At 49.1% G+C, this 24,890-nt stretch overlaps 2 protein-coding genes across 2 annotated transcripts in view; both read left to right on the plus strand.

Annotated features, from left to right (window-relative positions):
- Window positions 1-527: 527 nt before the first annotated feature.
- LOC126635551 (P-selectin-like) lies at window positions 528-11,647 on the plus strand. The gene is made up of 18 exons (XM_050306903.1): window positions 528-1,436; window positions 2,406-2,493; window positions 4,557-4,946; window positions 5,044-5,151; window positions 5,264-5,446; window positions 7,515-7,700; window positions 7,836-8,021; window positions 8,157-8,342; window positions 8,473-8,658; window positions 8,786-8,971; window positions 9,106-9,291; window positions 9,427-9,612; window positions 9,737-9,922; window positions 10,091-10,276; window positions 10,421-10,540; window positions 10,910-10,940; window positions 11,124-11,179; window positions 11,320-11,647. The coding sequence occupies exons 1-17, from the start codon at window positions 1,428-1,430 to the stop codon at window positions 11,176-11,178; spliced, it is 2,658 nt and encodes an 885-aa protein (XP_050162860.1). The 5' UTR covers window positions 528-1,427; the 3' UTR covers window position 11,179; window positions 11,320-11,647.
- A 666-nt stretch (window positions 11,648-12,313) lies between these two features.
- The window catches only part of ATF6 (activating transcription factor 6), a 75,789-nt gene continuing 63,212 nt past the window's right edge, over window positions 12,314-24,890 (plus strand). Inside the window, exons 1-9 of the mRNA XM_050306835.1 lie at window positions 12,314-12,441; window positions 12,533-12,597; window positions 14,248-14,335; window positions 14,660-14,754; window positions 15,231-15,360; window positions 15,654-15,860; window positions 18,378-18,598; window positions 24,100-24,285; window positions 24,667-24,758. Of these exons, the coding sequence (XP_050162792.1) occupies window positions 12,372-12,441; window positions 12,533-12,597; window positions 14,248-14,335; window positions 14,660-14,754; window positions 15,231-15,360; window positions 15,654-15,860; window positions 18,378-18,598; window positions 24,100-24,285; window positions 24,667-24,758 (1,154 nt within the window). The 5' untranslated portion in view covers window positions 12,314-12,371. The remainder of the gene's footprint in view (window positions 12,442-12,532; window positions 12,598-14,247; window positions 14,336-14,659; window positions 14,755-15,230; window positions 15,361-15,653; window positions 15,861-18,377; window positions 18,599-24,099; window positions 24,286-24,666; window positions 24,759-24,890) is intronic.

Genomic DNA, 24,890 nt, shown 5'->3' on the forward strand with positions numbered 1-24,890 from the left:
GGGGTGGGCAGAGGGTGCACCATCTTTCCACCTAGGAAATCCCTGCACTGCTCAGGCAGAGACAGGCCCTTCCTTGGTAAGCGATGCAGCAGGAATCCAGTGGGAGCATGTGTCCTGCAGGATCCTCAATCCCTTCCAGGGAAGCCAACCTTGGAAATTATCCGAGTTGTGAAAGGGCTCCTGGCCATTAACCATGTTCCATCAGAGTTGATTTGGGTCTTCTCTCCCTCCTACCATGTGTACCTTTTTCCACTGCCTGCAAAGCAACCCTGAGTATCTGTCCTGCCATGTAGGACCCCTTCTCTGAGCCCAGGTGTCTGTGGGCATGGGGTGCCTGATCCCACAAAGTGCTTTGACCTTGGCCATGTACTGCCCTGTACTTTGCAGCAGCAGCAGCTGCCTCTGAGTCTCAGCCACCTTGATTCTGTTTTTAAAGCAATACCAGAAGCTATTTGTAGTTACAAAAACAAAGGTGGGAATATTTTTTTTTTCTACTATTCTACCCTACCCTGCTGGGTTTCAGCAGAAGTGAAACTGGCAGGGGCACAGCCTGCCCTCTCCTTGGGCCATGCACCCACAAACACCTCTCTGAGCCTCAGCAGGTGTCTCATCAGTGGGAGAGGCAGTTTCCACCCTGGCCAGCTGACCCTCAGCATTTGGAGATGCTCTCCTGTCCCAGCAGCTGCCCCTCAGCCTCTCTGCCTGCCTGCATGCTTCTTCCCTCAGCAGATGAGCTGCTAGAAAGCTCCTGAATTACTGGACATACAGACCCATCCTCAGCAATTCCATAAAAACAGACAATCGCAGTAGAAGATGATGCAAGAAAGATATCCAGAGACAGGAACTGAGTTTCATTTGTATTGGCCAAGTAGAAAGTAATTAGTAGGTTATGACTTTTGTGGGATGGGTTCCTCCTTTTGTTTAGAATGAGTCCCAGTGGAGCAGCATCAGTTTCTTTGGAACTGGAAAATGCATGTGACCTGCATGGCTCTTGCTTGGCTTTAGCTGGAAGTGAGCAGAGTGATTCCTGCAGAAAACCCTGCCAAGGCAATTTTACTTCTGAGCAGAATGGGGTAAGAAAAGATTTATTATGATTGAAGAATGATTCAAGGGGAGGTGGACACAATTAGGCATATTCCTGAAACTCTGGTGGAAGTTTCCAATGGAATTTAAGAAGTCAGGGGAAGTTCCTCTGTCATATTATTGGACCTTTCTCATAAAGATAAAGACAGGAAAATACATTGTGTAAGTAACTGTTTATAAACGGTATACGAGGATTCACAGCCAGAGCAAAAAGCCTGCATGCGAGGAGAGCATCCAGCATGAGAGCTGGGAGGCTGTGAGCCACGCTCCTGCTCAGCCCCCGTGGGACCTCATCACACCTCATCCCTCCTCTGTCTCCCAGCCACCAGCGTGGGCACTGCCACATGGACATGGTGGGTCAGAGAGGTCTTGGTGCCCTGGGCACCATGGGCTGGGGTTGAACCCTTCCTGGGGGACCTTTTTCCACCTCCTGGGGGGCTCGGGCAATCCTGGCTGGTTGTGGGTCAGCTCCTGTGGTTGTCATGTCCTTATGGCAGTGTGGGGATGCACCCAGCTCCCATGCCATGGGGCTGGTGCTGAGCTGAGTCCCACCAGGGCTATGGCCAGTGGGAACCCCACTGTTCCCTTCCAGCCCCAGGTGAGAGAAGGGTTTCTCGGGGTGGGAGAGCCCTGTGGCGAGGGAGGCGGTGATGGGGGGCAGGATGAGGGCTGTCAGTGGGGCTGGGGTGGGAGGGGAAGAGGCCAAGGGCAGGGAGCGATGCTCTGCAGGCTCAGAGGAAGTGTGAGGCACCACTGCCTGCTGGGGGGCACACACGCCTGGCACTGCCACTGGCTGGGCAAGGCGTGTCTGCAGCACAGCATGGTAGGTCCTGCTCCTTTCCTTGGGGATGACTCAGGGTCTGCCTGGAAAAAGGGATTTAGAGGAGGGCAGGGCTGTGGGCAAGCACTGAGAGGAACTAGTGCCAGTGTCGGGGGCTGGGGGACACACACAGGCTGCCCTGGAGACACCCTGCCCGGGTGACCCCAGGCACACAGGGCACTGCCACTGCAAGGCAGGTGGCAGCCCTGGATGAGCAGGAAGGGTTGGGGGGCCACAGGACATGCCCTGAACTTGGGGACTCCCTAGGAGTGAACTGCATTGCCAGCAGTGTCTCCCTCACTGGGAGAGTGCCGTGCTGCAGGCACAGCTCCTCAAAGTACCTCACTGGAAGGGCCCTTTCTGCAGCAGCAGCACCATCCGTGCCTGTGTGTGAGCTGGCACAAGAAACGTGCCCTCGGGTGTACCAGGACTGCCTGGCAGCACCGTGGGTGCCTGTGTGAGCCTCTTGGGATGTGCATGCTCATGTCTCCCTCCCTGTCAGGGCACTGCTGTGGGTCTGCAACCTGCTGGGAGGACACGGACTCTGGGCTCTCGTGGCATCTACCTGGGCATCGCTGCCATCACATGGGGTAAGTCACCCACCGGCCTGCTCAGTAAGCCCTGTGTGACCCTGCTGCCGAAGAGTCTGCAGGTCTGGGAAACTTGAGCAGGGCAGCTCCAGTGTTATTTTGGAGGGTCATCCGTCACAACTCTCGTGGCTGCTAGCTCCAGGGCTGGATCCTCCTGGGCTGGGAGGGGGCTGTGTGCTCAGGCCAGCTTCCTCCAGGCAGTGCATGTTCCCCCAGGGAGGGCTCGGCCACATGTGGGGTCCCTGCAGGGTGTCTGGTTCCCCACATGCAGCATTGCAGTTGGTGCACCCAGCGGTGAACTGGAGAAAGGCAGCAGCAGCTCTACCCGCTGCCTACACCCGCTCTGGTGGTACACCCACCACTGCCCGTGCTGCAGAGGTGGGCACGGACACAGGCACAGGACACACAGGTGCAAGGGTTGGGAGCACAGCTGGGGCAGCACCACGCAGAACTAGAGCTGCTAATTGACATCAGGAGGAGAAACCAGAGTAGAAAAGAATTTGGTTTTGCTGCCTGTAGGATATTTCCTTCACATGCTGGCATTGCACAGAGCAAAACCTGCTGGTGACTGCTCTGTCCCTGGAAATCCTCCGTGAGCTGAACTATTTTCCAAAGGACCTTTCATGACTGAGCTAAGGAACAGAAATGAGGCAAATGCAGAAGTGTTAGGAGGAGTCTGAGATTTAGCTCTGAGGGGAAAACAAAAATGCAAAGGCAGCCTTAGTGGGAAGGGTGCTGAGCACCACCCTGGGAAGAGGTATCAGGGCTGCCAAGGGGTTGGCCGGGGAGGCAGTGAGGGCCAGGAGGGGGAGGTGGGAACTGAGGGTGGGGCAGGCTCCCAGAAGGTGCCCTGAGCTCCTGTCCTGGAGCCCCAAATTCCCAAAGGGTAAAGATGAGGGCTGTAGTGGGAAACCACATTTTCCTCAACTTCAGTTTTTGTTGAACAAAGTGGATAGTTTGCTCTTTCACAAGGAAAACTAGACAAATTATGAGAATTTAGAAAATTCTTAGAAAAATATATAATTATTGGCCAAACTACAGCTCTAATTAGACTTGAGAAGTCCTAACTTTGTATCTAATCTGTGATACCCAGACCTTTGCATAACTGCAGTGTGGTGTGCTCTCCTGAGGCACAGGGCACCCCAGGCTGGTTGTTTGGAGCAGACTTTTATTCCCATCTCATTTTCTGCACAAATGAAGATATGAATCCCATATCACTTTCAGCTGCTCTGGAGATACCTATTTCTGGGGAGAAGAGAGGAAGCTTCTTTTTGTGGCTAAAACCCTATGATTGCATAAAGTTGTGGTGTGAAGTAAGTGGCAGTAAATAAGAGCAGGGTTTCAGCAAAGTGTCCTTCACTTGTGGGTGTGGGTTCCAGTCAATCTCTGGCCTTGCCCTGCCTGGTGGGCATGACCAGGGCATGAGTTTGACTTTTGTAAGATCTTGTTTTGCAACACTAAGTTTTACAAGACTCCTCAGACCATCTCCAGCTCAGATGAGCAGGCTGGGATCCAAATACTTTTGGGGGTGAGGGCACACTTGTTCCTCTGCCTTGCTCCAATCTGACTCTCACATAGCACTGTAAGAAAAGGAAGAAAACCAAAGTGGTACACTTCTGCACTCAAGGAAGGAACTATGTTTAAGGACCCATCTTGAAGCGGGGTTTTCCCCTTTGGGAAACTTTTTTGTGGGCAGGGGAACAGGGCCATGAGGCTGAGCTTTCAATACTTGTGCTGGAGAAGGGGTTGGCATCACCACTTGGGGTTCTTCTGCCACCTGCACTCTGCCTGCCCCATGTTGCCCACTGTCTCAGCCTTCACCCTGTCTCCTCCATCTTCCTCATCCCTGTGCTGTCCCCCTGTTTTCAGTTCCTTCTGCCATGCCTGATCTACTCAGGTCTCCATGTACCCTCAGAGGCCCATTCTCATCCACACTTGTCCTTTCATCCCATCGCCTCACTCAGCTGATCACTGGCCAGGCTTAGCCCACCCTCATGTCTTAAGGGACCCCATCCCTGACCTGGCTCCATCCTTTCTGCATCAGACGTCATCTTCTCTCACAGGCATGGTGCTGTGGAAGGAGGTGGGTGCCTGGAAGTACTACTACAGTGACCGAGGGGACTACACGTGGGACCAAGCCAGGAATTACTGCCAGACCTTCTTTACCGACCTGGTGGCGATCCAGAACAAGGCGGAGATCGAGTACCTCAACGAGAACCTGCCCCGCCATGGGAGCTACTACTGGATCGGCATCCGCAAGCTGGGAGGCATCTGGACCTGGGTGGGCACCAGGAAGGTTCTGACAAAGGAGGCAGAGAACTGGGCAGCTGGGGAGCCCAACAACCGCCGCTCCAACCAGGACTGCGTGGAGATCTACATCAAGCGGAAGGACCAGTCGGGCAAATGGAACGACGAGCCCTGCAGCCGGAAAAAAAAGGCGCTGTGTTACAAGGGTTAGTAGAGGAATTGTGGCCCAGACCTGGACTGGGTGGGCTGGGGATCACCAGGGTGGCCAGCAGCTCCTGATGACCATTCTCTGTGTGTGTGCAGCCTCCTGCCAGCCCTCCTCATGCAGCCAGCGCGGCGAGTGCGTGGAGACCATCGGGAGCTACCGCTGCGAGTGCTACCCCGGCTTCCACGGCCCTGAGTGCGAGTATGGTGAGCCATCCACACCCATCCTTCCCTCCCTCCTGGAGAGCCTGTGCCTCAGTGGCAAACTGGGCAAGTTCCCTGTGCTCCTAACGGGCTGGCAGTGATGTGTCTCTCCCAGTTGTGCAGTGTGCTGAGCTGAAGCCCAAGGGAGTGCACATGAACTGCAGCCATCCCTATGGAAACTTCAGCTACAACTCCACCTGCGTGTTTGGGTGCCAGGAGGGGTTCAAGCAGCAAGGCATGGGAACGCTGCGGTGCCTGCCTTCCCAGCAGTGGTCAGCAGACATCCCTGTCTGCACAGGTAGGACCTGTCAGGGGCTGGGGGTCTCAGGGACGCGGCATTGCTGCTTTGGGGGAACCAGCACTATGCACCCAACGCTGCTCAGGGAAGCCTTGCCATGCCCCTGCCCCTGCCCTGTGTGGAAGCATCTCCTGGTGCTGCATGCGGGAGGTGATTCCCTCATGAGGCTGCAATGGGCAGAGCAGCTGTGAGCTCTGGATAAGCCCCCTGCTCTGCCTGGCTGTCCCAGTGCCCTTGCTCGCTGTCCTGAATTCCACCCAGATGTCGGCACCCTGTGTGCACTAAGCAAGGGGTCTGAGTGGGGTCTTTGCACCTCTGTCAACACAGTGGCATGGTCTTCACCTCCACAAACCCACCCTGATCTGCCTTGGGAAGATGCTTGGCATCTTGAAGGTCCACAAGAAAAAAAGGGGCTGCTGTCCTGGGGGTATCCTGGCAGGCCACTTTGAGCCACTTTGAGTGGGGCAAGGACCCATGAGGTTAGATATAATCTGAGAGGGACAGAGCGTGGCAGGAAGCCACAGAGGAGAGAAAGCTGTGGTGTGTTATGCTGCAGGGGCAGGGAAAGTCTTCCTGTTTGTGGCTTGAGGGCTTGCAGCCAGGCACCAGGCGCCCCAGGGAAGTGCTGGGCTTTTTTGTGGGTGTGAGAGTCTTGCTCCACCTTTCCTGTGCCACAGCCTTGCACAAGGATGGGACGAGTCAAGGACTGGAGCAGACATGGGGTGAAACTGGGGACCCTCTCTATTGGGAGACCCAGCAGAAGCTGTCAGGGGCCAAGCAGCATCTCTGTACATATATTCTTTAAAAAGAAAGCCTGCCTTGAAGTTAGTGTTGCCAATGATGCCAGTCCAAGGTGTGCCTGTAGTCCAACACGGTGCTTACTTTAGGCACCTGAGACCAGCAAAACTTTCTGCAGTTAAAAGCAACACTTATGGAGCTGTGATGTGATTATTCTGTAGCCAGCATCCCCAGCAGGAGCAGGAGCTGGCTCCCAATTTTGTGGAAGTCCCCCCAGGCAAGCTGGGCTGTGTCTGCCTGCTCCAGGCTTTTCAAGTTCCCAGAGGCTTGTTTTCCCAGCTCGTTGTTTTTTTTCCTGTTAGCTGGATGTATGATTGATTTTTGTTTCTTGCAAGGAATTAGGCGAGTCAGACAGTTGCCTGTGATAACAAAGCAGTGTTAGCAAGCATTGCCAGTTGGGCTTACTCCAAAAACGAGCAGAGGTTCCTGCTGTGGCGAGGCTGATGGTGCTGTGAGGGCTGTGAAGGACGAGGCTGCCTGCCCTGTCTCAAACCGTGCCCTGTGCCTGCCTGCAGCTGTTGCATGCTCATTGTTGGCTGGCCCCAAAATGGGCTGGGTCAATTGCTCCCACCCTGCATGACATGTTCACCAATAGGGAATTCTGTGGGACACCAGACTTGCCTGTAAAACATCTATAAAAGGAAAAGTCTACCTAGGAAAGTGTTTGGTGTTGGTCTGAGAGCCGAAGGCACAGCGGATGGGGTGTGTTTCAGCTGGGCTGGGTGATGAGGCTGTTAGATGTCCTCCTGGCACTAACCTGTGGTCGTCCCGCAGGCAGCAGAACCACTCACCCCAGTAAACACTGGGTGCTGCCCTGGCATGCAGCAAAGCACATCCTGGCCACAGCCTGGGGAGGCTGGCACACAACCCTTATAGCCATTGCCATCATCCCATCCTGGTCCTCTACAGCCCCAAAGCCATCCCCCTGCCACTGTGACAAGGATAGAGTCAGGTCTCTGCTCCAATAAAGGGAGGGAGGCAAGTAGACTGCAGCAGCTGTGGTCCTTCATCCCAGGGCCTTCAATCTAGGGTAATGCAAGGGATAAACAGAGGGCTCTTGCAGAGCAGCAATTGTGTGCCCCCCAGCAAATCACTCGTAGGGCAGAAAAAGCATTGTAACAACTACTGTTTTTAAAGAGGTGAGTCTGGGTGAGAAAGGCAAGTTGAAGACATATCGCCATAGATCTGGTTTCCTTTGACATGGATTTAGCCATAATCCTTAGATTTAACCTCGTCTATCCTGTCTCTGAGACTTGCTCTCCCATTGCAGCCATCACCTGCCCGGTGCTCAGTGCTCCAGACTGGGGAGAGCTGAACTGCTCCCACCTGCACGGAGACTTCTCCTTTGGCTCCACGTGTGCCTTCTCCTGCCAGACGGGGTTTGCACTCATGGGGTCAGAGAGCCGCAAGTGCACAGCCATGGGGACGTGGACAGGGGATGCCCCACGTTGTGAAGGTAGAGCTGCTGCCAGAGTGCAGGGTGTCATTTTGCCGTGGGGTGATGCTATGATGTTCCCCAGCCCCGTGGTCCCAGAATTTTAATCTCCCAGTTCCCAAGCTCCTGCTTGAAGTGTACCTCTTCATTCTGCAGCCATTTCCTGCCCAGTGCTCAGTGCTCCAGACTGGGGAGAACTGAACTGCTCCCATCTCCATGGCAATTTCACCTTTGGCTCCACGTGTGCCTTCTCCTGCCAGACGGGGTTTGTGCTGATGGGGCCAGAGCATCGTGAGTGCACGGCCATGGGGACCTGGACTGGAGACATCCCACGCTGTGAAGGTATTGCTGCTGCTTAAGCTGTCACAGGGCTCTGGCTGACCACGGAATGTTCTCCAGTGTTGTAGTCCTTTCATTCCAACAGTTTATCCTTGTAGTCCCCAGACTCCTACTTGAAGTGTGTCTCTGTCCTTTCAGCTGTCACCTGCCCTGTGCTCAAGGCACCAGACCAAGGAGAGCTGAACTGCTCCCATCTCCACAGGAACTTCACCTTTGGTTCTTCATGTGCCTTCTCCTGCCAGAAAGGGTTTGTGCTGATGGGGCCAGACATCTCTGAGTGCATGGCCACAGGGACCTGGTCTGAAGACACTCCACGCTGTGAAGGTAGAGCTGCTAGAGCTCAAGGTGTCACAGGCCTTGGGGTCACACTTGGGTTTTTCCAAGCCTCTCAGATTGAACAGTTTAGCCTCATAGTACCTAGGGTCCTGCTTGAAGTTTTTCTCTATCCTTGCAGCTACTGCCTGTCCAGTGATCAGTGCTCCAGGCTGGGGAGAGCTGAATTGCTCCCATCTCCATGGGAACTTCACCTTTGGCTCCACGTGTGTCTTCTCCTGCCAGACGGGATTTGTGCTGAAGGGGTCAGAGACCCGTGAGTGCATGGCCACGGGGACCTGGACTGGGGACACCCCACAGTGCAAAGGTAGAGTTGCTTCTTGAGGTGTCACAGGCCTTGGAGTGACCGTGGGATGTTCTTGGGTGTCTTGGTCCTCTCATTCCAACAGCTGAGCCACAGACTCTCACTTGAAATGTGTTTCTTTACCCTGCAGCCATCACCTGCCCAGTGCTCAGTGCTCCAGACCAGGGAGAGCTGAACTGCTCCCACGTCCATGGAGACTTTGCCTTCAGCACCATATGTGCCTTCTCCTGCCAGACGGGGTTTGCACTGATTGGGCCAGAGAGCCGTGAGTGCATGGCCACAGGGACATGGACAGGGGATGCAACACAATGTGAAGGTAGAGCTGCTGCTCAAGGTGTCTCAGGCCATGGGTTGGCCTGGGAAGTTCTTCAGTGTTTTAGTCCTCTCATCCTAAGAGTTTAGCATTGTAGTCCCCAAGCTCCTTCCCAAAGTGTGCTTTCTTCCCTGCAGCCATTACCTGCCCGGTGCTCAGTGCTCCAGACCAGGGAGAGCTGAACTGCTCCCACATCCACGGAGACTTCTCCTTTGGCTCCACATGTGCCTTCTCCTGCCAGATGGGTTTTGCACTCATGGGGTCAGAGAGCCGCAAGTGCACAGCCATGGGGACGTGGACAGGGGATGCCCCACGTTGTGAAGGTAGAGCTGCTGCCAGAGTGCAGGGTGTCATTTTGCCGTGGGGTGATGCTGTGATGTTCCCCAGCCCCGTGGTCCCAGAATTTTAATCTCCCAGTTCCCAAGCTCCTGCTTGAAGTGTACCTCTTCATTCTGCAGCCATTTCCTGCCCAGTGCTCAGTGCTCCAGACTGGGGAGAACTGAACTGCTCCCACCTGCACGGAGACTTCTCCTTTGGCTCCACGTGTGCCTTCTCCTGCCAGACGGGGTTTGTGCTGGTGGGGCCAGAGCATCGTGAGTGCATGGCCATGGGGACATGGACGGCGCATGCCCCACGCTGTGAAGGTATTGCTGCTGCCAGAGCTCAGTGTGCCACCTTGGGGTGGCACTAGGATGTTCCCCAGCCCCCTGGTCCTGACACTGTAGTCTCCCAGGCTCCTTTCTGAGGTGTGCCTCTTTACCCTTGCAGCCATCAAATGCTCAGCAGTGACCACTCCCAAGATGGGCCAGGCTGTCTGCTCCCACCCGCTTGGGGACTTCACCTTTGGCTCCACGTGTGCCTTCTCCTGCCAGAAAGGGTTTGTGCTGATGGGGCCAGGAAGCCGCAAGTGCACAGCCATGGGGACCTGGACTGGGGACACCCCACAGTGCAAAGGTAGGTCTCATGATCTCACACCTGTCTGGCAGTGCTCTGTTGTAGCAGATTGCTTTCCCCAGCGCCCCAGTCTATGTCGGTTCATCCCCTGGCTTCCCAGCCCAAGCGTCCCTGTCTCACTACCACCAGTCCTGTCCTCTTAATATTGCTGCTGTACTTTATCTCCAGCCATCAGCTGCCCAGTGCTGGGCCCCCCCAGCAGAGGCCAGCTGAGCTGCTCTCACACACATGGGAACTTCACCTACAACTCCACATGCACCTTTTCCTGTGAGGAGGGCTTTGTTCGGATGGGAGCAGAGGTGCTCCGGTGTGAGGCCACAGGGAACTGGACCAGGCATCCTCCTGTCTGTACAGGTACAGTGGGACCCCCCCGCTCCTCTAGCACTGCAGGGGGGTCCAGCTTTCTTGCAAGAACATCTTGAATGTGAGTGAGGGGCACTCCAGGGGCTGAGAAGTCCTGGCAACTTTCTAACTTGTGGGTCTGTGGATCTGTTTCAGAGGATGGTGCCTTCTTAAAGCAAGTCCTGGCTTACAGCAGTGGCACAGCCCTGACAGTAGCTGGTCTTGTGCTCTCTGGGGGGCTCATTGCCATCCTTGTCAAGCGCCTCAGTGACAGAGGTATGGAAACACCTCCCACAGCCCACCCTATCTTTGCCCAGGAGCTCTCAGGCCAGGTGGTTACAGAGTCCCTGGGAGGGTGGGATGATCAGAGGACTTTAACAGTGTGACTGCCTCAATCCAAGTGTCTTATGTGCTGCAAGTTGCATGGTTCTGTGGCAGTTTCTTGAGCTGATAGTGTCAGCAGCCAGCTTTGGAGGGCAGAGCCAGATAAACACCCTCACTGTGAAGAAGACAGGAAATAGCTTTAGCCCCCCCCCCCAACTCCATCCCAAACTTCTGCTCCAGCTTCTCATGACCTTCACTAAACATCTGCTTTTTTCTTTTCTATCTGCTCTATCCCCATGGACATTTCAACACCATTATCAGAGGAGAAGAAGAAGCTCCTGAACCCCACCAGGTGAGAGCCATGCCCTGTGATTCTCATAGCCCAGTGGTCACTCTGCTGCCACTCAGATCTGCCTGTGTGAGGCTGCTTTTATATGCAATGGGAGCATCTTGTGGGCTGACAGGGCTGTGTTAACCCCTGCCCTTCACGTACTCCTGCACTGTCCAAGGTGACACCCTTGTGTTTGCCCTGCAGTGACTTAGGATCACCAGGCACCTTCAGCAATGCAGCGTATGATGCCAACCTGTGAGGTGAGTGCTGTCAAGACACTCACAGCACCCTGTTCAAAATTCACCTGGGCATCCATCCTCCTGGCTGGAGTGCTCCCAGGTGGGGACAACCTTGGGGACCAAAGTGAGTAACACCAGCTCTGTCTCTTCTGTGCTTCCAGCCTGCCCACGACTGAACCCCACCATGTCCTCCAGTGCTGCACGCCCAGCAGGAGCTGCTGCTGGGGCCCAGAGGGAATCCATGCCTGAAGCTGCAGCCTGGACCAGTGCTGCCTGTGGAGACTGTGCCCATGCTGCATGTACCACCTGGAGGGGAAGCTGCATCCAGGAAAGGTGGCCAAGAGACCTGTCTGGGGCCTTGAGCCACTGTCTCATGTGGGCAGTGTGCTGCTTGGCCTGTGGACATTCCCTGTAGGGAATTTGGACATTCCTCTTCAGCTGCCCCACTCGTGCTTCCAGGGACAGGCTTATGTCAGCAGGGCCCAAATAAATGCCTGTGTCTAACCAGTGTCTCTGTGTGTTTGGGAGAGGGGGAAGGTCTCCATCAAATAGTGTGGCCACCAGGACCAGGGAAGTGATTCTTCCCTACTCGGTACTGCTGAGGCTGCACCTCAAGTACTGTGTCCAGCTCTGGGCCCTTCAATTCAGGAAGGACATTGAGGTGCTGGAGCAGATCCAGGAACAAAGCTGGTGAAGGAGCTGGAACACAAATGTGATGAGAGGGGTGGGTTGTTTAACCTGGAGGAGGTTCAGGGGAGATCTCCTCACACTCTGCAATTCCCTGAAAGGAGGTTGTAGCCAGCTGGGGATGGTCTCTTCTCCTGGGCAACTAACGACAGGACGAGAGGACACAGGCTTAAGCTGTACCAGGGGAGGTTCGGGTTGGATATTAGGAGGAATTTCTTCACAGAAAAGGCGATTATACATTGGAATAGACTGCACAGTGTGGAGTCACCGTCCCTGGAGGTGTTTAAGGAAGGAAAGTCCGGATGTGGCACTCAGTTGACATGATGGTGTTGGGTCTTACGCTGGGCTCACATCCTAACTGATTCCGCGACTCTGTGGGGTGGGACAGCGGGCAGTGCCCGTTCGAGCGCCGTGCGGGCCCCGCTCCGGCCCCGCCCCATCCCCGCCCCGCCGCTGTCCGGCGGCGGCCGCCGTCGGGGGCGGTGCTGCCGGAAGCAGACGTGTGTTTCGGGAGGAAAGGGAAGCGATGGCGGCGGCCAAGGCTGAGTGGGAGCCGGCGGGGCTGCTGCCCGCCGCGGGGGGCGGCCTGGACTGGGGTGAGCGGGGCTGGGGGGGGGCCGGGGCGGCGCGGGGTTCTCCGGACCGGCCCAGGCCGTGCCGGCGCTGAGCCCCTTGTCTCTCCCGCAGAGGCGGTGCTGGGCGAGGAGCTGAGCGAGCTGCTGGGCGCCGCGGCCCCGAAGGACGAGCCCGACGTGAGTAGCGGGAGGGTCCGGGGGCGGCGGGGGCCAGGCAGGCCCGTTCGGCCATGGGGGAGACCCGCGGGGATCCCCCCCGGGGCAGCCCGGCAGGAGAGCGTGGTTTCCCGGCCTTCACCCTGCGTGAGTCACCGAGATATCGATCGCTTGGCGAGCTGCGGGTGTCAAGGCCGGAGGTTGAAGGTGTAAGGGGCAGAGTCCAAGGCGAGGGCTGCAGGTGCCGTGCCCAGGAGGGGCGGTGCTGTCGCTGCCCCGGGGAAGGTGAGCCCCGCAGGGCAGTGCTGCGGGAGGGGAGAAGCGTGGGCGAGTTGCATCCACCGGGGCTGGGCTTTGCCACCCTGCCTGTTAGATGGCTTCGTCTGTTCTTCTTTGCTGTAGGATTTTCAGCAAAGAACTTTGCTTGCAACCTTATGCGTTAATCTCCCATGTATTTTACTGTCCAACTGCACATACCGCCTTTTCTTTCTCGGGGCACCTGCCTCGTGGATTCTCCATTCCATGTTCTTCCTCTTGCCTTCTCTGTGCTCACTGTGTCCTGACCCATCTTTGGCACAACAACCCCTGAGTTAGCCAAAGTAAATCTCGGGTACTTAAGAGCGTTCCTACAGGTGTTGTGGAGCCACTCACTGGAGAAAATGTTGGAACTGCATGACTGTACAAGGGAAAGGTAGGGCCTGGCAGCAGGTTGGCATTAGTTGCCTGTGTGGAGGCTCTCACTGCACAGCTCAGGCTGTGGGTTTTTGTCATTCTTCCTGTCAGTGTGCTCTGATGAGCTTTCCCTCATTCTAGCTTGTGTAGTAACATCTATGCAGACTTTTTGAGCCTCCCTTTACAGCCAAGTTGAGAATGTAAGGGAAAAGTACACTTGTAGGATAGTTTTTAGTACGAAAATCCTTGCCGTGTATTTGTGAGAGTTGGGTAGGTCATGTTTGTATTTTTCATGCAAGTGCTCTTAAAGTGCCACATTTGCACAGAGAAATGAGACTTACAGATGCACAAGCACAAAAAAATGGGAGAAACCCCCCAATTGTTGTTCTAAAGGTCCCACGATAAATCAAATGTATGAAGTGATTTTAACCTTTTTTTTCTTGTTTGGTTTTGTTTTTGTTGGAAAAGGAAGTTTGGGTCTGTGGCTTTAGAAAATGATGATGTCAGTTTATTCAAGTATAGGGAGATGTAGTAGATACTGTTCATCAAGCCTTGAGCAAATCAGTACTTGTGTCTCTTTTCCTGCTGGTAAACTGTCCCTGATGGTGCTTTTGTTTATACGATGCTTTGAGATGTAACGATGGAAGGGCATCAAATAAATTTTTCGAGGCAGACCTGTTTTATTTGAGGTGGTTCAATGAGTGGACTTAAAATTTTTGGTTTAGAAACTACTGATACGGGTATGATAATTAGTGATGGTCTTAAACTGACATGCTCCTTTCCTACAGGTCTAAGGTTTAAAATGAGCCTTACCTTGTATGTTCCAGTTGGGAATTTCTCCTTTAAAGACTTTTATCTCTGCATGCTTTAAGGCAACTGGAGTGATAGTTGTATTGTTTTGTTTTGTTTTCTGGAGCTGTAAGAATGTGAACATAATGGCTGGTGGTATCAATGTATCATTCTTTTTGTCTCATCTCTTTTTCTGAACTGTCATTTCAGGAAAATGATCTCTATAACTTTCATTTTGATTTGGATTTGATGTCTTGGGACTCGGACTTTTGGAATATTACAGGCCATGCTTATACAGGTAATTAATCTTCTATATTTTGCAGGTGTGACTCTTACCCCTCTGCCCCACAAGGGTGAGCTGTTACAACTTAGGGATCATGGTAACTTATGTGGAGCTCTTCCTTTCCCTACAGCTGTGTTATAAGAAGTTGTGCTGTGTAGGGCAGGTACAGCGGGCAGGGAGTACCCTACAAGCTAAGCTGTTTGGTACCTTTAGTCTCACTACGTTTTCTGCTGTGCTTTGCTTCAGGAGTTAAATAGCTGATGTAGAGCAGTGTGTTCTTTACTGATCTCTCCTTGCTAAAAACTTGTGCAGTAAAATTTCCTTATCTACCTCTTGCAGATGAAAGTGTGAAGACAGAACCCTTATCACCGGCCACTTCAAACTGTTCGGTCCCTTCTCCGTCGTCTGTGGACTCTCCAATGCAGAATGTGCCTGTATGCAGAAACCTCCATGTAACACATATAGCAACAAAAGCCCAGTGATTTACTTCTCTGACCAAATTCCTGGCATAAGAGGAAACAGCTTATTTTTCCAACCCTTGCAAAAGCAGCTTTCCTTCCATGGTGTTCTCTTACCTCTCCTTTGTGACCCATTGGAATACAAACATGTTCAGTTCTGTTTCCTCAGTTATGTTTATTAGCCTGGTTGCCAAACAAAATGCCTTCTAAAGGCTTCTCAGTATAGCAGTTGCTGGCCTCTGCCTCACATTGCTCTGTTGATGGGCAGAAGTACTTGTTGGTTTTTTTAAGTGGTACTTGGCACTGACCAGGATAAAACTGCAGAACAGAACCTTTCTCCTGTTTGCTGCAGCACCAACACAGTTGTGATGAAAAGCAGATATACTCTGAGCTGCTAGTAGACACTTCTCTGTGTTTCTGAGGCATTAATCTCATGTACTTTCTGTCTGCAGGATGATGTGGACTTCAGCTGTAGCTCCCAGATGTCTCCCATCTCTCTCTACGGCAAGAGCTGCAGGAGCCCTGCATCCCCTGAAGGAGATGGGGAGAAGAAGCCTGCTGTCAGCACCTCTCCTCGATCTGGTATGAGAGATCCAGAGCTATGATCCCATAGATAGTATGTGCTTTACTTTGATCCCATAGATAGTATGCGATGTACTTTGATCCTATAGCCAGTATGTGTGTTGCCTTGTATATGAATGTTTGACTAACAGACAATAGATATCCTGTCATTTCTGACTTGAGTTTTTGATCAGATATGTTTGTTTTTAATGAATATTATAGATGGGTAAAAAAACTCCATACCAAAAGCCATTTTATTATCGCTTGAATGCTTTATTTTATGCCTTCTGTTCTGAGTCTCTTTCCTTTTCTAGGAAATAATTCTGCAAAGAACCTGAAGAGGTGTAGTCAGGCAGTGTCCAGGCCTTTGATACAACCCAAACCCCTTTTGCCTGCTGTGCCTGAAACTCAGGCTAACATTGGCATCCCAGCTAAAACCATCATTATTCAGACTCTTCCCACGCTTGTACCACTGCCAAAGAATCAGCCAGTTGTTAACATACAGCCAGCACCTCCTAAAGGTAGGTGAATTGTCCTGACTGAGCTAGGTTTTGGGGGTAACTTTGTCTGTTTGGGTTGGCTGATAGAATGAAATGAGGTTTGGTGCATGAAAGGGGAGGGGTAGGAGAAAAAGGAGTCCTACATGCTTGACTGGAAAAGCTTAAGGCTGGAAGGTGGCCTTACTCCTCTCATAGAGTCCTATGAGAAACAGCCCTTACCTGGGTGTTATTTGGAACAGAAGACACCAGATTATAATAATTCCATTATTTGAAATGGAAGACAGAGACTGTGCTGAGCTGTGGAGATAAAACTGCTGATTGGGAAAGATCTGTAGGGACCCTCTGCTGTGCTCTGCCTGTGGTGTCAGGTGGTGCTTGAGGTGATTACAGTGCTGTTCTGTCATAACCAAAGGAAGGTCCAGCAGAATCAGGGTGGCTTGAATGAAGCTGGAAAGCTTGGGAGAAGTGGTAAAAGCTTTTTTTTGCCCGCATGAATCTGCCACAGGATGGTGGGAACATGAGTTTTTGGCTTTTTAGCTCTCTAAACAGCATCAAATAGAATGTTGTGAAATCTACTAAAAACTAAGAGCTGTGTCAGAGGTTAGAAAAGTTGCTTACAGCTGCAAGCTATGTAAACGAGAGGCAAGTGATTTCCTGTCCCCTGATAATTCTTCATTCCTAGAGTTGCCCTGTAACCGATTTTTGAAGTAGCTTGAGCCTTCATTTCTGAATCCAGAGCCTTATTTCAGTCTCCAGCCGAGGCTGTGGGGACATTGGTTGCATTGCAGGAATTATCAGATGCAGTTGCTCGTTTCACCAGCTGATGGCCACAGTCCCTTGTGGTTGAATGCACGGGCGCTGAGGCGTGGAAGCAAAGGGAGACAAATTGTTAAGGGCATGTTTCTAGAAATCATTGCAATAGTGAAAAATTTGTCTTCGTTACTAATTGCGCTTCCATCAGGAGTTCAGCCAAATCTGCAGACACTGACATTTGTTACAAAATGCCTAAGATTGTTAGACTGCTTAAAACACAGGTCAGCACGGTTGGCGTGACCTAATTCTTATTCCTTCTGATGTTCCAGCTGATAAAATACCATCTGGAATAAGGAATGTCGGGGATAGGGAGTTTTTGGATGTAAGTGTAGTACTGTGAAGATCAGCTTCTCCTTTTCCCTGAAGAAAAGTCAGGGCAGTAGTTTCTGTGAGACAGTATAGAGGAAATACTTTTGGGAAAGTATTTCCATGTGATGTATTTACTTTAACTGGTGATATGTTTAAAAATTCTATTGTGCCGCTTCCATAATGAAAACCATAAGGATCTGTTTTCATCAGTCAAAATCCCCTGCATATGACAGGTTGGAGCTACCAGTTTGAAATGTCCCATTATCTTCAAAGGAGCATGAGAAATCGCGTTTTTACAGTCCCTTTTATGAAAGCTTAAAGGAGAAAGCATGGTCTTAGAGCATCACATCCTTTATATATAAAGAAGAAAGTTCAAATAGTCTCAAATTCACCATTAAATATTCTTAAATAGGGCAGTACTAACTCATCAAGTCATCAAGACTGTGTCTGCAAAAAAAAAAAGGGAGATCTAATCCTGCACCCCATACCTAAAAGATCTTGGCACTAGGTATATTACTTCATTTTTTGCCTTCCAGAAGGTCGGGTAAATGCTGTAATACGTTGTTGTGCATTTTGGTTGGAATGCTCAGTTGGAATGCACTGTTTTTGAAAGCTGGCGAGGTCATCCTGTTACAAAGGATTAGAGAGACGTTGATGTGTTTTCAGACAACAGAATATTACTCAAGCACCTGCTTGAGTTAAATGTACTTGTTGGACTGAAATTTCTTGGACGTGACTGTTTTTAATTCCATTTCAAACTCTGTCAAAATTACCTCATTTTTTCTTACTGCTTTTCTTTAAGCTCTGTTCAGCTTGTGCATAAACTTTCTTGCATAAAGCATTTAAAAAAAAAATGATCCTAGTGTGAATTGAAGCTTTAAGCTGTTTTGAAAGTGTAACTCGTGTTGTTCTTTTTTGTTCATCTTCTGTCTATGCTATTTTGTATCAGTCTGTATAGTATGAGTCTATTCTGTGTAGTAAGTTTTCTGTTGAATGCAGCAATAAAGTAGATATGGACAAAAGGGAGAAGGAGGATTGAGGAAAGCTGGCTAAGTTATTTGAAAAAGTTGTCCACAGTGCTTCAAGTGTTAGCAATACTGAATTGAGTAATGTTTATAATAAGTGTTGAATTTTATTAACTTTGAAGAGCTTTTGGGAGAGAGTTTGATTTATTGGATCTCTTTAATATGTGTAATTTTGGTTTGTAGGATGGATTAAGAATCCTGCAAACTTTTGAACTTTTTTTTTTTCCCATTCCTATCCTGTGGAATATACTAGTGGATTTGAGATAATTTGTGCAGGGCAGGTGGGGAAGCAAAGGCTTTCTACCTCCTCTATCAGCATGCCTCTACAAAGTGACGGTGTACAAATGAATTCCATAGGTGCTGAGCTCTGCTGGTTGTTCTTGTGTTCCAGGTCAATCCGTGGTGCTCCCCCAGCCCGCCGTGGTGCAGCTTCAGGCTTCTGGGGTGCTTCCTGCTTCCCAGCCAGTCATTGCTGTCACTGGAGGGACCACACCACTTCAAAACCACATGGTGAATGTGTTGCCTCCAGCTGCTGGAAATGGCTCAACAAGTGGGAAAATACTGGTGACTAAGCCCTTGCTTCAAAGCAGCACACCAGCAATGGGGCTGGACGTAAGTTCTGTGTGTGATAACTGAATAAGCAAGGCTTGGAAACAGCTCTCAGTTACCTATCGTGTAATAGGTGTTGTGGCATTTAATGGGATAACCAGATCCTTCAGAGTCTCAGGGAAACTCTTAATAGGATTTCTAACAGTAAACAGGGAGTCTGGCAGCTTGGCACAGAACGGGGATGAGCAGCTTGGTATCTGCTGGCCTGCCTGGAGTTGCAGACCAGGTGTGCAAGCATGGTGTCAGAAGATGGTGATGATACATTTTTTCCATCATTTGTCTTCTCAAGTACAATCTCTCAAGGTCTCTTACATACAGGAAGATATATCTGATTTCTGATTAGTGCTAAGCCATTTTTCTAATCCATGTAATGAAAACACTCCTTTCGAAGTAGGTGAATTGGATATGTCACTGCTTAATTCTTTTTCCATCCCCCTTTATCTCCCCAGATTTTACTTATGATTTTTAGAAACTTCAGGTACTGAGTTTCATATGAGCCTAATCTCTTCAGGCTCCCTTCTGATCATATACTGTATGAGTAGAAAAGGTGTAAGCTCTCAACAATCCCTGTGCAAATAAGGAAGTTTTTCCATAGTAGCTCACAATAAGCAGTAAGTGTAAACAGAAAAAGCTTTTGAGATGTGTGTGGTCTTTTTCCCCCCTTCAGCTTTGACATGTTAACTAGATAGAGAGCTGGGTGTTAACTTGATTTAGTTGCTAGTAATTCGGAGCTGCTTTGGTTGCATTTTGTTGTCCAAAGAAGGCGTGGTTGTGAAAAGTACCAAAGCTTCTTGATTGTGGCTTTTAAACTCTGAGTGTTGTTCTTCAGTGTCATATTCCAAAAGCCATTGTGAGCTGAGAGTCCTATCATGTCTCTCAGTGGAAGGGAGAAAACACTGGAGTCCATTCACATGGAATTTCGCTGGTTTAGCCTATTAGCAGTGCAGGTCATTGTGTGTCAAAGGCATGTGCCTTCAGCTTCTTTGGAGGGATGTTGCTGTACAGTTTCCTCATGTCTGAGAATTGCCACTCATGCTTGATGTTAAATTTTCATCACTAATCGTGTTGGTGTGGGGGCTGCATTTTATAATGAAAAATAACATGCTACAAATAATTCAGGAGCCAGACTACAATGAAAACTTGATTTTGAATTCACTAGAAGGTAACAAAGGTCTGACAGTAGACAGTTAAGAGCACTGCATTTTTAAATGGTATTTGCCTACTACACAAAGCCAAACTGAAGAGACCTGTCAGCAGTCATTTGGTTTGTGATTTCCTGTAACCAGGACTAACGTGGCACCTTGCCATTGTCTGAGATAAAGGGTTAATTGACAAAACCCACTTGCTGTCATTTTACTCGATATACACACCCATGACAGTCACTGATCAAAGGTGTAGCTGGGGTAAAGATCAACTGCTCGTTTTGAAGGATGGTTGTGTGGGTATTTCCACCCAAAGCTGGTTTAGGGCAGCAGTTTTAAGGCTTGTGAAATACTGCACATCTTACCTGCATTTGTTGAAATGTGAAGGAACAGTTGCAGATGCCCTTTGGCACATACTGTGAAAAAGTGCTTTGAGAAGGGACAAATGCTTTGGGATTCAGCTGGCGCCAGCAGGGTTAAAACGTCCCGCGACTGCCTCGGACGCCATATGTGGCGCTCAGAACTGCACAGATGTAGCTGTCATTTGAGCTCTGCAACACGTGTTTTTGTTTGCTAATCTAAGCAGATGTCGCAGGATAAAAAGAAACACTGCAGGACTTTCTTTTGGGCTTAGGAGGGATAAACTGTTGGCTTAACACTCAGCCCTTGCAGTGCGTTACACTGCGATGGGCCGATAGCAAGCCTTGCCCCTCGTGGCGCATGTCCTGGTGGCACACGTTTGTGCAGCCTGCCAGCCGTGGGGAGGTGCCAGGTTTTCTGTGCAGTCACTCCTCACTGGGAAACAACTTTCCACTGGGAAGTTGAACAAAAGAAACGCTGCCTAAGCAAGCCGCTCTTCCGGTTGAAGGAAAGAGGCTCTTAACGAAAAGAAACAGATTGCCTTTCCTGTTGCAGTGAAATTGTAAGAGGGCATAAACAGTAGGTGTGTGAAGGAATTCAGTTTAATTGTGTCCTTATAGGGCTTTTCTCTCCTATTTCCTCTTTGTAGTGAGAAAGGATTTAATTCTGCCCCCCAGTTATCTTGATAAAAAAACGTTGAAAATCTAGAAGAAATTAGATTATGAAAACTTACTTCAGCATAGATGTAGATTTCTACTGAAATGTTTTTCTCTACTGTACATTGTGTAATGTTCATGTGAAGTGAACTCATTAGGCAGGTTGTGTTCTGTGGAGTTAGAGACAAGAAAACCCAGAACTTCCATGAGGACAGAGAACTTGTATAGGTTTTACATTCCTGCATTTGAGATGCATCTTATAAGACAGCAGCTTTTGTAAGCCAAGTTAAGAAGCCTGCCAATGCAAAGTTGAAATGGTTTGTACTTTCAGCTCTTCATTAACTTTCCCAGTGTTTGTACAGACAACTCTTTGGAGTGTGAGAGATGTTCTTACTGCCTTGTGCTAAAAGCATGGCTTGCGTTGGAGTGGAGGTTAAATTTTGCTCCTAATTGGGTTTCGTTTGGAAGTAAATTGAGGTAGTGGTGGGTTTTTTTCCCTAAAGTGCATGACTGTTCATAAGACCTCTGAAGATAGAGGACAATCTGAATCTAGTTAGTCCTGTATGAAGCAAGGATTTGCAGTGAACCTTTCAGTTCTCCATATTTACAACATTCTTATGTGCTAAGTGGTGTTGTTTTTAAAGCTAGGAAGCAGAAATTGCATCACTGATTACTGTTTGATGTGAAGGCAGATGTTTTCCCTCCATGGTCTGCGTTTCCTGAGGACCAGAAGTTACTATTTTGAGTGGAAAATTAATACAACATAACTTAAAAAGTGGGAGGCTACAAAAGAAGTTAGCAGGGGTGTTTGCTGCTTTTAATCTTAGTTCAGCACTTGTGCAAAGCAATGTTGCTCAGGCAGGCTGACTGTATAAATTAGTTCCTCTCTCTTCTGATTATCGAAGTGCTCAAGCAGGGGGCATGTTTAGCTTGATGCCAGGCCAGCTTATTGCTGTACTGCTTCCACATTCAAGCATTCTTGCACCATTTCACTCACTCAACTCTTTCCATTTCCTGCATCAGATTTAGGTGGGATTGGGTGTGGAGTTGAGGCTTATTTCCCAGGAAAAGCCAGACAAGAACTAGAAACTTGACCAAAGACCTTAAATTTTTTAGGGATTGTAAATTAAAACAAACACCCTGTGAAACGTAGATGGCAGTGTCTGAAACAGCGACAGATGAACCTTGGATGTACTCTTGGTGTACAGGCACTGCACTGATGCTTTAACACCATGTTTTCTTCAGGGAAGCATGTTGATTTGCCAGAGGCTCCAGACACTTAATTAAAAGCTATCCAGTAATAAATAATCCCAAGCAGGTCTGCAAACAAGAGTGGATGTAAACAATTTGGTCTTCTCTGTTTGACTTCGTGATGCAAAACCTCTTTATAAAAAGAGGAATGTAACTGCTCGTTCGGAATATCTCACAACTCGAGCCAAAGCTGCTGCATGAACTCATTCCTTATTATTTCATCTATGAAGAGTTTAAGTGATCCTGGCCTCAAATTGGTGTGTTCTGTACACTGCAGTTCTTGGCTAGCCCAAATGTGGGTTTTTTTTGTCCAGTTTTTATATGTCTGCTGTAGGTTTTTTTTTATGTTGAATGTTGTAGTACTTAAAAAATTCAAGACAAAGGTTAGTGTTAATGAAAATATGTTCAAATCTTTTCATTCTCCACTCTGCTAAAGAGAGAAAATGGAGTAAGAACAAACAGCTACACTTTCACAGACTTTTGTTAGTGGCAGCAGACTAGACATATAATAAATGATCTTTCTGAAAAGCAATTAGACCAACATGAAGGCAGCCCAGAATGTTAATGCACTGTAACGTGTTTTCTTAGTTTTTGTCACCAGCCTGCAGCATCATGAAGAAGAATGTCATCTTCAAACAGCCTGTAGCCACTGTTTTTTGCAGACACCAAAGCCCTAGAGCAACATATTGTCTGTGTGCAGGTATATACAAGGAGGGAGTTGGAAAGCTGAGGTTAAGGTTCTTTACAAAACCAGGCCTTAGCCAGAGCACACTGTCTGAGTTAGTTAACGTTACTATTCTGTGACTTGTTATTTTTTCCTAGAGTAATACTTCTGGAATAGTTCTCATCTGTTTTTCTTTAACTTTCCTGCTGTGATAAGTACAGGTCACTCCAGTGCGTGTGTTGGCAGCTACTGGAGGATATTCAGGTCTGTGTAAGATAGAGCATGTGGTTATCTTTCAGTGTAATTGTCATTAAGGCACGTCCAGTTGTAGCTTAATAATGGGATGGAAGTCTTCTGTTCTTAATGAAAACAGAGTTGCAGTTGCTAATCTGTGAGGGAGAGGAAATCAACGAAGTAGTGTCTAAACTTAATATTTCAAGTAGTTTTGTACATTTCTGCAGTATCCATCTTTGTTATCCCTGTCAGCAAGCAAGATGCTTTCAGTCTGGGTCATCCCACTCAGTGAAAACCACAAAATGAGTAAGTGGTAAAGATGATGGAGTATTCCTGCTTGGGAAAAAAATCAGCCACCAGGACTTTTGGAGGATAGGGAGGGTTTACTTTGAACTGTCCCAGTCTGGTCTTGCAGACTGAATGCCTGCTAGTGGTTAAAGGGAATTATGTGCTCTCCGGGAGTATATTTGCTGGTTGAGCTTCATCCCGAAGGAATACGGTTTGTGTGCTCTTTCAGAGACTGTTCTATCATGAAACAAAGCACATTAAGTGGGGCAATCAGGAAATGTGCATCAAAGCCACACTCCTGATCTGAATTAAAGTGTTAGTATAGATGCACCCAGAGAGTGCATTTAAACTACCGTGTAAGTGTTTGATGCACGTAGAATGTGCAGTCTGAGGCCAGCAACGGTATTCAGAAGCTCAAAAATTATATAGCATAGGTGGAAAAGGTACTTAAACAGGTGTAATCAGTGTGGAAATGGCTTCCATGCAGAATAGATTGTAAAACTGTAGAACTTCCCTGTTAAGAAAGGAGGTGACTGGTTGTAGCCTATAGAATGGTGCACAGTAAAGTGAAGGTGAATGACATTCTTGCTGTGTTGCAGACCTGAAGATACATGTTTTCTGTCTTTGTGGTTTGATTGATCAATCTGCTGCTCAAGTATATGTTTTGTGTCCCCTATACATAGGAGGTTGAGAATGCAGGAAAAAGCAGGCAGTGCAGGGCCAGTTTTCATTGTCCGTGAGCTATGACTGAGCGGTGTTCTGTGTGCTGACCATTCCAGCTCATTTGAAGCAGAGCGTGAGAAACTATCTGTGCACACGCTTGACAAAGTAGAGAGGCAGAAATTATGCATGAATTAGAGGCACTTTTAACTTGTGAATTGTTGACAGGCCTGTGTATTGTCGGTTCAGGTCAATGTCTTGAGACGGCAGCAGCGCATGATCAAAAACCGCGAGTCGGCCTTTCAGTCGCGCAAGAAGAAGAAAGAATACATGTTGGGACTGGAGGCGAGGCTGGAGGCAGCCTTGCTGGAGAACGAGAAACTCAAGAAAGAAAACAGCACACTGAAGAGGCAGCTGGATGAAATAGTATTAGAGGTAAGAGATTGCGATGAAAGTCTGACTTCCTATCAAGACAGTTGTTCAGGTGGAAGGAGCTAGAACAGAACCGTGGAAATGTTGTGTGGAAGACCTTGGAGGGTTTCTAGCCCGACAGCTGTCACATTATCTGGTTGACTTTTAATTGTTTACTCCATGGTGCTTCTTAAGATTTCACTGAGAAGACAGACGGGGTAGAAGCTGAATATAATGTACAAACAGAAGTTTTATTTTTAAGTAGTCCTGGCATGTATTCATGTATAATTAGGCAAATATAAATCTAAAAAGCAAGCATCATTTGGTGTATTGAGCTTCTGACATATGTTTGCATATCTGTGCCTCTCTTTTACTGCATGTCTTCTGATTTTTTTTCCTGTCTAGAACCAGAAGCTCAAAGTATCATCTCCAAAGAGAAGGACCCTGTGTGTGATGGTGATATTGGCTTTTATAATGCTCAATTACGGTCCACTGAGGTAAGCTGCTGAGAAATTCCTCTTTGCACGGCAAGTTTTCTGTTCTGCAATTTTTATTTGAATCGTTAACACAGGCAGCAGTGTGTTTTAAAGACTGGAGCTTGAAGTCTGATTTCTGTCCTTTATTTTTCT

This window comes from Myiozetetes cayanensis, unplaced genomic scaffold, assembly GCF_022539395.1.
Source record: "Myiozetetes cayanensis isolate MyiCay16 unplaced genomic scaffold, myiCay2020 scf12, whole genome shotgun sequence".
NCBI lineage: Eukaryota > Metazoa > Chordata > Aves > Passeriformes > Tyrannidae > Myiozetetes > Myiozetetes cayanensis.

Bases quoted from the DNA above. Each gene is read 5' to 3' on its own strand.
- LOC126635551 (XM_050306903.1), top strand. The intron at 2,494-4,556 runs GTAAGTCACCCA...CTTCTCTCACAG, and splicing joins CATCGCTGCCATCACATGGG to GCATGGTGCTGTGGAAGGAG. The intron at 5,447-7,514 runs GTAGGACCTGTC...CTCCCATTGCAG, and splicing joins AGACATCCCTGTCTGCACAG to CCATCACCTGCCCGGTGCTC.